The sequence below is a fragment of the Microcaecilia unicolor genome, chromosome 3 (genome assembly GCF_901765095.1).
Source record: "Microcaecilia unicolor chromosome 3, aMicUni1.1, whole genome shotgun sequence".
Lineage (NCBI taxonomy): Eukaryota > Metazoa > Chordata > Amphibia > Gymnophiona > Siphonopidae > Microcaecilia > Microcaecilia unicolor.
Genome location: NC_044033.1, coordinates 258988078 through 259000243, shown reverse-complemented (window position 1 = coordinate 259000243; position 12166 = coordinate 258988078). Strand labels below are relative to the sequence as shown.

Genomic DNA, 12166 nt, shown 5'->3' with positions numbered 1-12166 from the left:
AGCACGCTGGGGCTGTCCCTGTGCCTGTCGAGGCCTTCGGGCCGGCTGGGTGTACCTACGCTTGGCAAAAGCATAGGGCGCAGCCTGCCGGGCCCGGGAAAAACGTCCACCTGCAGAGGTGGATGCTGAAGGCGCCCGGTGGGAGAGCTTGTCGAGGGTGGTTTCCCGCTGATGCAGTTGGTCCACCAGCTGCTCGACCTTCTCGCCAAAAATATTATCCCCCTGGCAAGGGACGTCGGCCAGTCTCTGCTGGGTGCGGTTGTCCAGGTCAGAGGCACGCAGCCATGAGAGCCTGCGCATCACTATACCTTGGGCCGCAGCACGAGATGCCACTTCACAGGTGTCATAGATACCCCTGGACAGGAATTTTCTGCACGCCTTCAGCTGCCTGACCACCTCCTGATAAGGCCTGGACTGCTCCGGCGGGAGCTTATCAACCAGGTCCGCCAGTTGCTTCACAGTGTTCCGCATGTGTATGCTCGTGTAGAGCTGGTAAGATTGGATGCGGGTCACGAGCATGGAAGATTGGTAGGCCTTCCTCCCAAACGAGTCCAGAGTGCGAGACTCCCGCCCCGGGGGCGCCGAGGCGGTATCCCTCGAACTCCGTGCCCTCTTGAGAGCAGAATCCACGACCGCCGAGTCATGGGGCAATTGGGGCCGCATTAACTCTGGGTCCGAGTGGATTCTGTACTGGGACTCTGCTTTCTTGGGAATGGTGGGATTAGATAATGGTCTCATCCAGTTCTGAAGCAGTGTCTCTTTGAGGACATTGTGCAACGGCACCGTGGAGGACTCTCTAGGTGGTGATGGATAGTCGAGGACCTCGAGCATCTCAGCCCTCGGCTCGTCCACAGAGACCACGGGGAAGGGAATGCATATAGACATATCCCTAACAAAGTGGGCAAAGGAGAGGCTCTCAGGAGGTGAGAGCTTCCTCTCCGGTGAAGGCGTGGGGTCAGAGGGGAGGCCCACAGACTCCTCTGAGGAGAAATATCTGGGGTCCTCCTCTTCCCCCCACGAGGCCTCTTCCTCGGTATCGGACATAAGCTCATGTAGCTGAGTCCTTAACCGGGCCCGGCTCGACGTCGAGGCACCGAGGCCTCGGTGTCGTCGAGCGGTGGACTCCCGCGCCGGCGGGGACGAAGCTCCCTCCATCGATGTCGACGGGGACTCCACCTGCGTGGCGGTCGAGACTGGCGCCGCAAGCGGCGGCGGTGTCGAAGGCCTCGGCACCGGGCTAGAGCTCGCCGGCGCCACAGTCAACGGCGCTGGGGGCGCAAGCACCCCCGGCGCCGGCACAGCCTGGCGCATCAGCCCTTCCAGGATCCCCGGAAGGATGGCTCGGAGGCACTCGTCCAGGCCCGCTGTCGGGAAAGACGGGGGGGGGGGGGGGGCCGGTAGAGGCGTCGGTGCCGGAAGCTGCTCGGGTCCAGGAGACTGCACCGAAGTGCTGGGACCCTGACGCGTCGGTACCTTCACTACCGAGGGGGACCTCTCCTCTCGACATGGACGCTTCGGCGTCGACTCCTCTCTGGCACCGAGGGCCGGGCGCACCGATGGGGACCGATGACGGTGCTTTTTCTGTTTTTTGCGGTGCCCGTCATCGGCGCCCGGTGGAACGGAGGAGGAGGAGGTCGATCCCCCTCGGTCTCGAGGGGCCGGGTCAGACAGGGTTCGGTCCCGAGGGCCATGAGCAGAGGGAGTGACCGGGGCCGATTGCCCACGCGGCCTCTCACCCCTACCGTCACCGAAGGACCGGCGGGCCGACGGGACCTGTACTCCTGGGGTCGATGCCATCGGTGTCGATTTCGCGGACACCGATACTGGTACCGAAGAACCGGCCGTCGATACCGATGCCGTCGAGGTCGACGTCGAGGGGCCGGCGCAAGTTCCAAAAAGACGGTCCCGAAGAACTTGCCTCGCAACCTGAGTCCATTTCCGGAGACCAAGACACAAAGAACACGACTTGATATTGTGCTCCGGCCTGAGGCACTGGAGGCACCAAGCGTGGGTGTCGGTCTGCGAGATAGGCCGGCCGCACCGACCACACTTCTTAAATCCACTCGGGACCTTCGAGGACATTGACGGAAAAATTGCGTCGGCGAAGTTAAAGTCGTCGATGGTGGCGGTAAATCATACCTCGAAAAATAATCGACCGCGCGGCCACAAGGCCGCAACGCGACGCCCCCGCTAGAAACGAGGGAAAAATAAAGCGCGTTCTCTCTTTTTTTTTTTTTTAAAGAAAAAGAAAAATCTGGAGCGCGCGGCAACAGAAACAAAAATTAAACGAATTCGCGAACAACGCGACGGTTTTCCGGGGCTGACTAAGAGAGAGCGGCGACGCACGACTCTCTCCAGCGCGGAAAAGAAAAGACTGGCGGGAACGGTCTCGCACGGGCGGGAAGACGGCCGCGCATGCGCGGTGGGCGTGCCCTGCGTGCGGACCGCCCGCGAAGCTTCTTCCGGTTGGTGGGGGCTGCCGCGGACGTCACCCAGTCGTGAGAACAAGCAGCCTGCTTGTCCTCGGAGAAAGCATGCTATGCAATGAGGCGTTAATATGCACATTAAAATGATCCAGAAAGACACCTGCCTGAGCATGCTAAAATTGGGATTGCTCAAAGTGCAAATGAATGTGCATCATATGCAAATAAGGTTTGCTATGTGCATGGTAGATAGCATGATATGCTCTTTCGCCACTCTTTACTAAGTAGATGCTAATGATCCAAAATAAATACTGGCTTTGGACTGCATGTTAATTTCTTAATATGCACTATTGATAGCACTTAATTAATTACAAACAGAGAATGTAAAGAAATAAAGACCATGTACAAGGGATGGTACTGTAAAATTGTAGCCATAGGCCTATGAGGATGAAACCATTTGACCAAAACACAGTCAACACGTTGTTTCTGAAATTCTTACACACCTAGACTTATATTCATACCACAAACATCTCTTCTCAAACACATATCACAAGGCTCTTGCTCCACAAGTACAGAGGTTTTATAGTGGAGTGTACATGGGTTGTCTGTAAGATATTTGCATGATCAGTGTTGCACTTGCTTAGTTCGTTAGTCTGAGAAGCACTTCAGATATTCTGAAGCTTCAACCTGAACAGCAGTGTTTGTGGAGAGCCTATCACCACTCCATATCTAGCCACATAATCAGGGATCCTCTTTCCAGGGGGAGGGTGCTCAATCTAGAACCAAGTGATTAACTCATAGGCCTTCTTCAAGTTCTTCCCCTTCCTTTTCCGCAATATAAATATCTATTCACAGAACTGTACCAGGACAGGTAAGGCATAAAGGAAAGGTAGGGAACGGACAGTGTAAACAAAGGACACACCCCAACGTATATTTTAGTGCTTCAAAAATAAATCTGCCTTGATTTAGACAAGAAAAATACATTTCAAAGCAGTAGGTTACCAGAAAAGACATTTCCTTGATGCCATTGACATTCTTATTGTGTTGAAAGATTGCAGTAAGTATGGAGAGACTTGGGACTAAACAGCAGTCCGAACCTCAAAGCCTGTTGGTCTAAATGTAGTACAGAGTTCTTTTCTAAGAGTTCTGAGGTATTAAGCGGACTGTGTGGTCCAACCATTGCTGTGCCTATTCTACAGGGCGGTTGTAGAAGGAAGAATAGATACCAGTGCCCTTCTGAATTTCAGCAGCCAGATTTCTCAGTGGGTCACCCTCTTATATGCTCCCTGCTCTCCACAGAAATATTCTCTCATACCACTCTTTATAGAGTTGCACTGAAACAGAAGACAGATGGTTATAAACGGTTACTTGTCAATTTTCTGCTCTTCTGGAACTCTGTTCTTTAATCTCTTCCTCTGATTTTAGTAGCAGTCCCATTCTTCCCTTAACACTGATAGAAACCACTCAAATGCCAGGATTATTAGTATACATTTTAGAAGCAAGCAGGAGGTGCCAAGAGGAAAAGAGAACTCAACACGTTCATCAGGGTTATGTATCCCATGCATTTTAGGTTCCTATGCATGATAGTAGTCAGCATGCTCTCAGAAACAACTGCACCCGTGTGTCTTAATATCCATGTTAAATTTTTACTGACTTTTATGCTAAACCTTTCTAGTGTGATTTTTAATGCATAGGTCTCTTAGTAAGAAACTTATCAAATCTACATTAGAATGGTACTGTCTTTGCTCTGTATCTATAACAAGGCAAACATTAACTTAATACATTAGATTTCCAACTGTTACACTCTTTAAAGATATATAGGTGGGAGATTCAAATTGTCACTTACTGCATACCAAAAGCCAAAAGATTTTCTGCTCCATGAAGATCTCAGCTGAGGACGATATTACTAGTAAATGATTTTCCCCATCTAATTCAGTAATAAACTCAGAAAGAAATTGAACGGACGACTTTTCTCAACCTATGCATTCATACAAAGATTTATATAAATGTACGGTATCTGCTGAAATTCCATCAGTAAGTCAGTAAGACACGTTGAAAGACTGCTTCAAACCCACTAATTTCAAGGACATGCAATTAATTTGCAGCCTTATTGTACATTACCTGAATAAAAATGCAGCTAGTCAAAGAAGCAGTTGAGCTACTTACTTTGGATTTGTGGAGGTGGGCTTCTTTCTCCTGAATATGCTTAGAAAAGTGGTAGACCTACAAGGGGTTTTGCCATCTCCAACATGCATGCGTACCACATCTGAGGTAGTGAAAGCACTGCGGACATTCCTCTCGGGTTTGGCAATGATGATATACATCTTTGGGGTGAACATACATCCAAGAGCTACTGTTACACTGAGGCTGACTGCAAAGCAGGTGGTGATGATCTTGTAGTTGCTCCCAAAGTAAATAGGTACAAAAGCTAGCCAGATGATGCAGGTGGTGTACATGGTAAAGGCAATATACTTAGCTTCATTGAAATTTGCTGGCACATTACGGGTCTTGAAGGCATAATAAGTACAGCTCATAATGAGCAGTCCATTGTATCCCAGAGGGGCAACCACACCCAGGTTGCTAGTGTTGCAGATTAAGTAGACCTCTTTGATGCTAGGATATGAGAGATTAGGCACAGGGGGGTCCATGATGATAAGGGTGATCACAAGTGTCAGCTGCAGACTGATCAGGATGAAGGCAATGACCACTTGGGCCCATGCACTCATGAAGCGAGGTTTGCGGGTACAGATCTTCTTCTTGCTTCCTGCTAGTATGCGAGCAATGCGGTTGGTTTTAGTTACCAAGGCAGAATAACACATGGCAGAAGAAAGACCCACCAGGATGCGCTGCAGGTAGCAGGAAGTGATGGTAGGTTTAGCTATCAGGGTGAAAGGGCAGATATAACCCAAGAAAATGCCAGTGAGTATAATATAACAGAGTTCCCGGCTGGAGGATTTGACTACTGGGGTATCTCTAAAGAGAGCAAAGATTAAGGTAACAAACATGGTGACCAAGATCCCCAGACAGGAGAAGACCACAGCCACAATGGATTCTATGTTGCTCCACTGAAGATATTTGACAGGAATGGGGTCACATCCTGCAATATATAAATAAAACACTGGATTACTCTAAAAGATCTGCAAAGGTTAACCATTCAAGTTGATAAAGCAACAAGGTTAGCAATGATGTAATGATGAATAAGAGAATTTATGCCTTACAAAATTTGCATATCTGAATAAAATAGATCTAAGGTGTCATTATCCTTGAAAAAGAGGCCTGTTACAGGCATGTGTTCAATAATGAATCTATACACACCTGCTAACCAAATACATTGTTCAGTTCAGTGCAGTATATTATTTTTTACGTTTCATGCTTACAGTATTATTTATTTGACAAATGGGACAAGCATGTGGATAAAGGCTCACGGAATTCTTTCCAGCCCATCTGTGAGTATGTGTGGGTGTGCATGCATCTGTATGCTTGCTTTTATATGTGTTGCACTGTATGTCTTTGTGTGTACATCGGTGTTGTCACTGTGTGTGTCTTTCACCTGGAGTGGAGAGATAAGGGGCAGTTTGAATAGTATGAGACATTCTATTGGTTTGGAAAGCATAACTAAATTAAACCAAGTGTGATAATACATCAATCCATTAGATGTCACACTATCAACAAATTTCAAAGACAATTTAACCAGAGTCAATGGGCCAGATATTCAGACCACGGGAGTTAGCAGTTGGTGCTGAGCCCAGATATTCAATGCCGGACTGTTTCCAGTGACCGGCATTGAATATCTGGTTTATTTTCAGCTGGTTCAAACTTAATCAGTCAAGCTGATATTCAACGCTGGTTGGTTAAGTTTGAACCGGCCAAAGATAGGCCTGGTACTCATACGGCCAAATATGGCCACCAAACTTGCAGTGAAAATCGCCAGATAGTCGCTAGCTGCGAATTTTCAGCTGGTCACAGCCAGCCATGACACATTGAAAATTTGTGAATAGGCGGTTATAGGGCATGTACTGTAACTGGCTAGGTGCCAATCCTAGCCAGTTAAATGCTTTTGAATATGGGGGGAATGGGGTTTGGTATGCATCTCCACTACTAGGTGGCAGTAGCAACCAGTAGCAAAATACACTGTTCAGTCATTAGGGAAGGTAATTCTACAAGGATCAACCTACAATTTGTTTTCTAGTTAGACGACATGTACATGAATAAATGCAGGCATTGAAACATATAGGCATGTATGTGAACATATTCACATGTAAATGACAATAATCTGACTATGTACTATTCTATAAGCCCACATACGTTTGATAATGCACGCTATCCCCCTCATAATCAGAAATGGCACTTAGCCAGCTGTCTGGCGATATTCAGCCGGGGTTATCCCTGGCTGAATATTGGTGTTTAGCACCTAGCAGATAGCCGATTATATTGAGCGATATAACCAGCTATCCGCTGATTTTCAGTGCAAAGCCAGCTAACTTTGGTGCCCATCTTTGGTCACGTTAATAGGTAGAATAACTTTGGCCGCTTCCAATTTAACTGAATATTGGCTTGGCTGGATAAGTTGAAACTGGTCAAATTTAAACCGGATATTCAATGCTGGCCACCACAAATGGCTCAGCACTGAATATCTGGGATCAGCGCTGACTCTGGGAGGCAGCCTGGCTACCTCCCGCAGTTTGAATATTGGTCCCTCTGTAAAGAGGCATTTAGATGGGAGAAATAAGGGGCAGGATGCACAATTAAGCATGTAACTTAAAGAATACTATAAGTTATGCACCTATCTCCCAAATCTAGTGCGAGCATTTAAATTAGCTCTATGGCTGGTGTAAGTGGTCGCACCTAAACATATATGCACATACATATCTGGTTATGTTAGCATGCCATAAAGAAAACCAGGTACTTGCTTTCCTTTATAGAATGGGCTCTAAATAGGTGCTCACTAACCCCCGGATTCTATACACGGTGCCCAGATTTGTGTCCCACATTCGTGCATGTGCCCAAGATACATGTGCAAATTAATTCGCAAGCCCTTAACTGTCAATAATTCGGTGCTAACAACCAATTCTTGAAGTAAATTGGCACTTATTAAAATTTGCACATGCATCTGGATGCACACTATTCTATAAGGCATGGCGCCTAACCACTAGCATGTACTTCAAAAGGGAGTGTGGCCATGGGTGTGTCAAGGGTGTTCCGAAAAGTTGTGCACGTAGTTTGTAGAATACTGCTTCAGTGCACCTAACTTGGGCACCAGCTGGTATAAATGCCCACGCTTAACTTTAGGCATAGAACGGGTTATTCTGTAACACTGCGCATAAATGTTAGGAAACCCATGACCTGCCCATGCTCCTCCCATCATCATGCCCCCTTCTGAGATCCACATGGTAGAACTTATGCAGACTACTTTATAGAATATGCTTAGCAAGTAGTGTACGTGAATTCTAATTAGTCCCAGTTAGTGCCAATAATTGCTTGTTATCATCCAAATATCGGCACTGATTAGCTTGTTACTCACTTAAGTAACACACTCAAATCGGCTACGTGAGACGATTTGCATGCGTAACTCTAAGCACCATATACAGAATGCAGGAGTATATGTGTATGTCTTATTTGTATATATATATCTCTGTTTTACATGTCTGTATGGATGTGTGTTTGTGACCAGGAAAGAGAAGGTAGATTGAATAGCACATTTCCCTAAGTGCAATGTTACAATTAATCAATTCATATCTGACACGTGGTGGAGCTTTTCCAACAGGGCTGGCCCAGTCATTAGGCAATACAAGGTGATCACCTACTGTGGAAGCTTCTAGAGGGCAGCAAAACGCAGCTGTAGTGAAAGCAAAATAGTAAGTCCTGACAGCCACACAAACTCAAAGAACCATCAATGCACATAGGCGCTGACTCCATGGGTGCTGTGGGTGCTTAAGCACCCCAATATTGCTGTCGGAACGAAGTTCCGGTTTCAACCCCAGCCCAACCTGCCTGCTCTCTTCTCCCTCAACAGTGCTCCATCCTCACCTTCCTGCCGCCCAGAACTTAAAACTAATTTTACCTCAGGTCACGGCAGCAGTGAAAGGCGAGCACTGCAGGCTCGCTTTCAGCCTTCCCTTCCTTCTTCTCTCTCAGCTCTGGTCCCACCCTCGCGGAAACAGGAAATGAGGGTGGGACCAGAGCTGAGAGAGAAGAAGGAAGGCTGAAAGCGAGCCTGTAGTGCTCGCCTTTCACTGTCGCCACGACCTGAGGTAAAATTATTTTTAAATTCTGGTGGCAGGAAGGCGAGGACGGAGGACTGTTGTGGGAGAGGAGGTCGGGCTGGGGTTGGAACTCAGGGGGGGGCTGAAAAGGGGCAAGTGGTGTTTGGGACGAGTTACTGGACATGGAGAGAGGAGAAATTGCTGGACGGGGGGAGGAGGAGGGGAAATCGCTGGACATGGAAGAGAGGGCAGGGGAGAGATGAGACTTGTTGGACATGGATGGAGGAGAGGGCAGGGGAGAGAGGAGAACTGCTAGATATGGATGGAGGAGAGGGCAGGGGAGAGAGGAGACTTGCTGGATATGGATGGAGGAGAGGGCAGGGGAGACAGGAGACTTGCTGGACATGAATGGATGGAGGGGAGGCAGGTGGAGGGAAGGAGATGCACATGGATGGAGGGCAGGGGGGAAAGGAGAAATGCTGGACTGGACATGGAGTGGAGGAAAGACAGGAAGTAGATGCACATGGAGGGGAGAGGAGAAATGCTGGACATGGATGGAGGGGAGGGAAGACAGGAGGAGAGGCTCATGGATGGAGGGGGAGAGGAGACATGTTGGACATGGATGGAGGGGAAGGAAGAGAGAGGAAGTGAGATGAACATGGATGGAGGGGCGGAGAGAGAGGAGAAATGCTGGACATGGATGGAGGGAGTAGAGGAAAAATGCTGGACATGGATGGAGGAGAGGGAAGAGAGAGGAAGGAGATGCATATGGATGGAGGGGAGGGAAGAAAGGGGAAGGAGATGCATACTGACTGAGATGAGGGAATGGGAAAAGAGGAGAAAAACTACACATGGATGGAAAGGGGGAAGAGAGGGGGCAGATGCTGGATGGAAAGGGGAGAGAGAGGGGGTAGATGCTGGATGGAAAGGGGGGAGAGTAAGATCGAGGAAAGAAGAAACAAGAGACTGAGACCAACACAATTAGAAACTGTAAACGGCCAGACAACAAAGGTAGGAAAAAATGAATTTTATTTTTAGTTTAGTATAAAGTAGTGTGGTAGCTGTGTTAATAAATACAGAAAATGAAAATAAGGTAATATCTTTATTGGACTAATTTTAATACATTTTTGACCAGTTTGGAGACCAAACCTCCTTTCCCATATCAGAACAGAATACCGTAACAGCAGTATACTGTCCTGACCTGAGGAAAGAGATTTTGGCCTCTGAAAGCTAATTGAAAAATGTATTTAGTCCAATAAAATGATATCATATTTCCCATTTTTTGTTTTATTTGTATTTGTTAACCTATAGTATAGTGATTGAAATATGTCAGTTTTTGAAATTTGCATCTCCTTATATTTGCACAGTGAAGGGGGACTGAGGGGCGGGACTGTTCAGAGAAGAAGTCCTGGTGCAGGCTGCAGGCAGCCTTTGAGTGGCGCTGCCACTACCCAGGTGAAGACTGCAGTAGACAGGATGTTATGGTACTGGGGAGGGGGGAGGGGGGAATGCATCACCTGTAAAAAAAAAATTCAGTACCCCCAATCATTTTGAAAAGTTGGCTCCTATGTCAATGCATACTTTTACCTCTAAAACATAGTTTAATATTTAAAAGCATGATCTCCAATTATGTGTTTTTATACAGTTGTTAGAATGATCAAGAGACTGAAGATCAAAATTATCAAAATCTCGACTTAGAAGGTGGAGCTGACTGGCTGGGGACCTGAACATTAATTCAGAAGGAGATGTAAGGCTGAAGGTTCACCGAGGGTGCCAAATACTCTTGCACTGGCCCTGCTGTCCCATAAAGTATATCGGACCAGTTTTGGTGGTGGTGTGGGGGGGGGGGGGGGGGGGGGAGACTTTATTTCTCTGGAGCCTCCAGTCTGTTTTGGCCCATTTTCAAACTTGATGTGTTCTTTTCTGGTTTGTCTCACATACTACATTTGGTCCCATTCCATTAAAAGTTTGAGGAATTATTTCGCCCCAGGACAGACAGACATTTTTAACTCATACCCCCAAATTCTATACAAGGCAACCAAAATCGGGTGCCAATATTTCAGCACTGATCCAAGATGTGCGCCCAATTAAACTGGGTAAGGAGCCAATCATTTGGTGCTAATTGGTACTAAATTGGAATTACTCGATGCTGTTCTACAACAATGTGCATCCAAATCTTAGAGCATACAACACAAAAGGGGGTGTGGCCATGGGAGGTGCATAGGCGGATCAGGAGTGTTCCTAAAGTTTGTACACACTGTTACAGAATACATAGTAACGTGGAGGGGCATAATCGAACGGGTTCACCCATCTCTAAGGGCGGCCATCTCTAAGGACGGCACCCTAAAGGGGCGTCCTCGACCGTATTATCAAAACAAGATGGGCGCCCATCTTTTGTTTCGATAATACGGTCGGGGACGCCCAAATCTCAACATTTGGGTCGACCTTAGAGATGGCCGACCTTGGTTTTCACCGATAATGGAATCCAAAGACGTCCACTTCCTCTTCTCCACCATGTACAGCCAACTGGGACTCATTCAACCAGGTTACAGAGGAAGCTCTTGAAAAAATCCCAAAAGTGAACAGTCTACAACCTGCCCTTTTGATCCCTGCCTAGCAAAGATAGTACAAGGAACAAGCATAGGCCTAATTGAAAGGTCCACTAAAACTGTTAACTCCTTTCTTGTGGAAGACCAGCTGCCAACAAAACTAAAAAGAGCTGTAGTGTGTCCCCTACTGAAAAAAAGCTCACTGGACCAGGACAAGCTCAAAAACTATCAACCAGTCTCTAACATTGTTTTCCTGACAAAACTTATAGAACGGACAGCCTGCACTCAACTCAACAACTGGTTAATTGAAAGTAATTGGCTAGACCTACGTCAATCTGGCTTCAGACCTGGATACTGTACAGAGACAGTTCTTGTGTCCCTTCTTGATGACCTGCACAGAAACCGTGACAGGGGATCTTCCTCGATACTAGTGTTGCTGGATTTCTCGGCAGCCTTCAACACTATGGATCATAATATCATGCTTACAAGACTGGCAGAAACAGATATCAGTGGCACAATATTTACTTGGTTCAAATCCTATTTGTCAGATAGACAACAATCAGTTCAGCAACAGCACATCATTACCTTGGGCACTGAACTGTGAGGTGCCACAGAGATCCATACTGTCTTCCATTTTATTTTATACTTATCTCAAGCCTCTGGCTGAGCTGCTTCAGTCGATGGACACAAATTCCTGTATCTATGCTGATGATGTGCAACTATACATACCCATTGAACCAGATCTACCTATATCCTTTAGCAAACTGACTGCCTGTCTAACTGCAACTCAGGAATGGACAAAGAACAATAAATTCTGCCTGAACCCAAGCAAAATAGAGATTCTTTGGGTACCTAACACAAGTGGACAAATACCTGACTTTAAAATACCAGTTGAGAAGTATAAACTCCCTCTAAAATTACAGGTCAGGAATCTTGGGATATTGCTTGTATATATCTGTGGTCTAAATTGAAAGTTTACACTAAACCTAGG

General features: G+C 46.9%; 1 protein-coding gene across 1 annotated transcript in view; it reads right to left on the bottom strand.

Annotated features, from left to right (window-relative positions):
- The window catches only part of GRM1 (glutamate metabotropic receptor 1), a 676880-nt gene that overhangs the window by 62194 nt on the left and 602520 nt on the right, over positions 1-12166 (bottom strand). The window contains exon 7 of the mRNA XM_030198032.1: positions 4590-5520. Coding sequence (XP_030053892.1) covers positions 4590-5520 — 931 coding nt within the window. The remainder of the gene's footprint in view (positions 1-4589; positions 5521-12166) is intronic.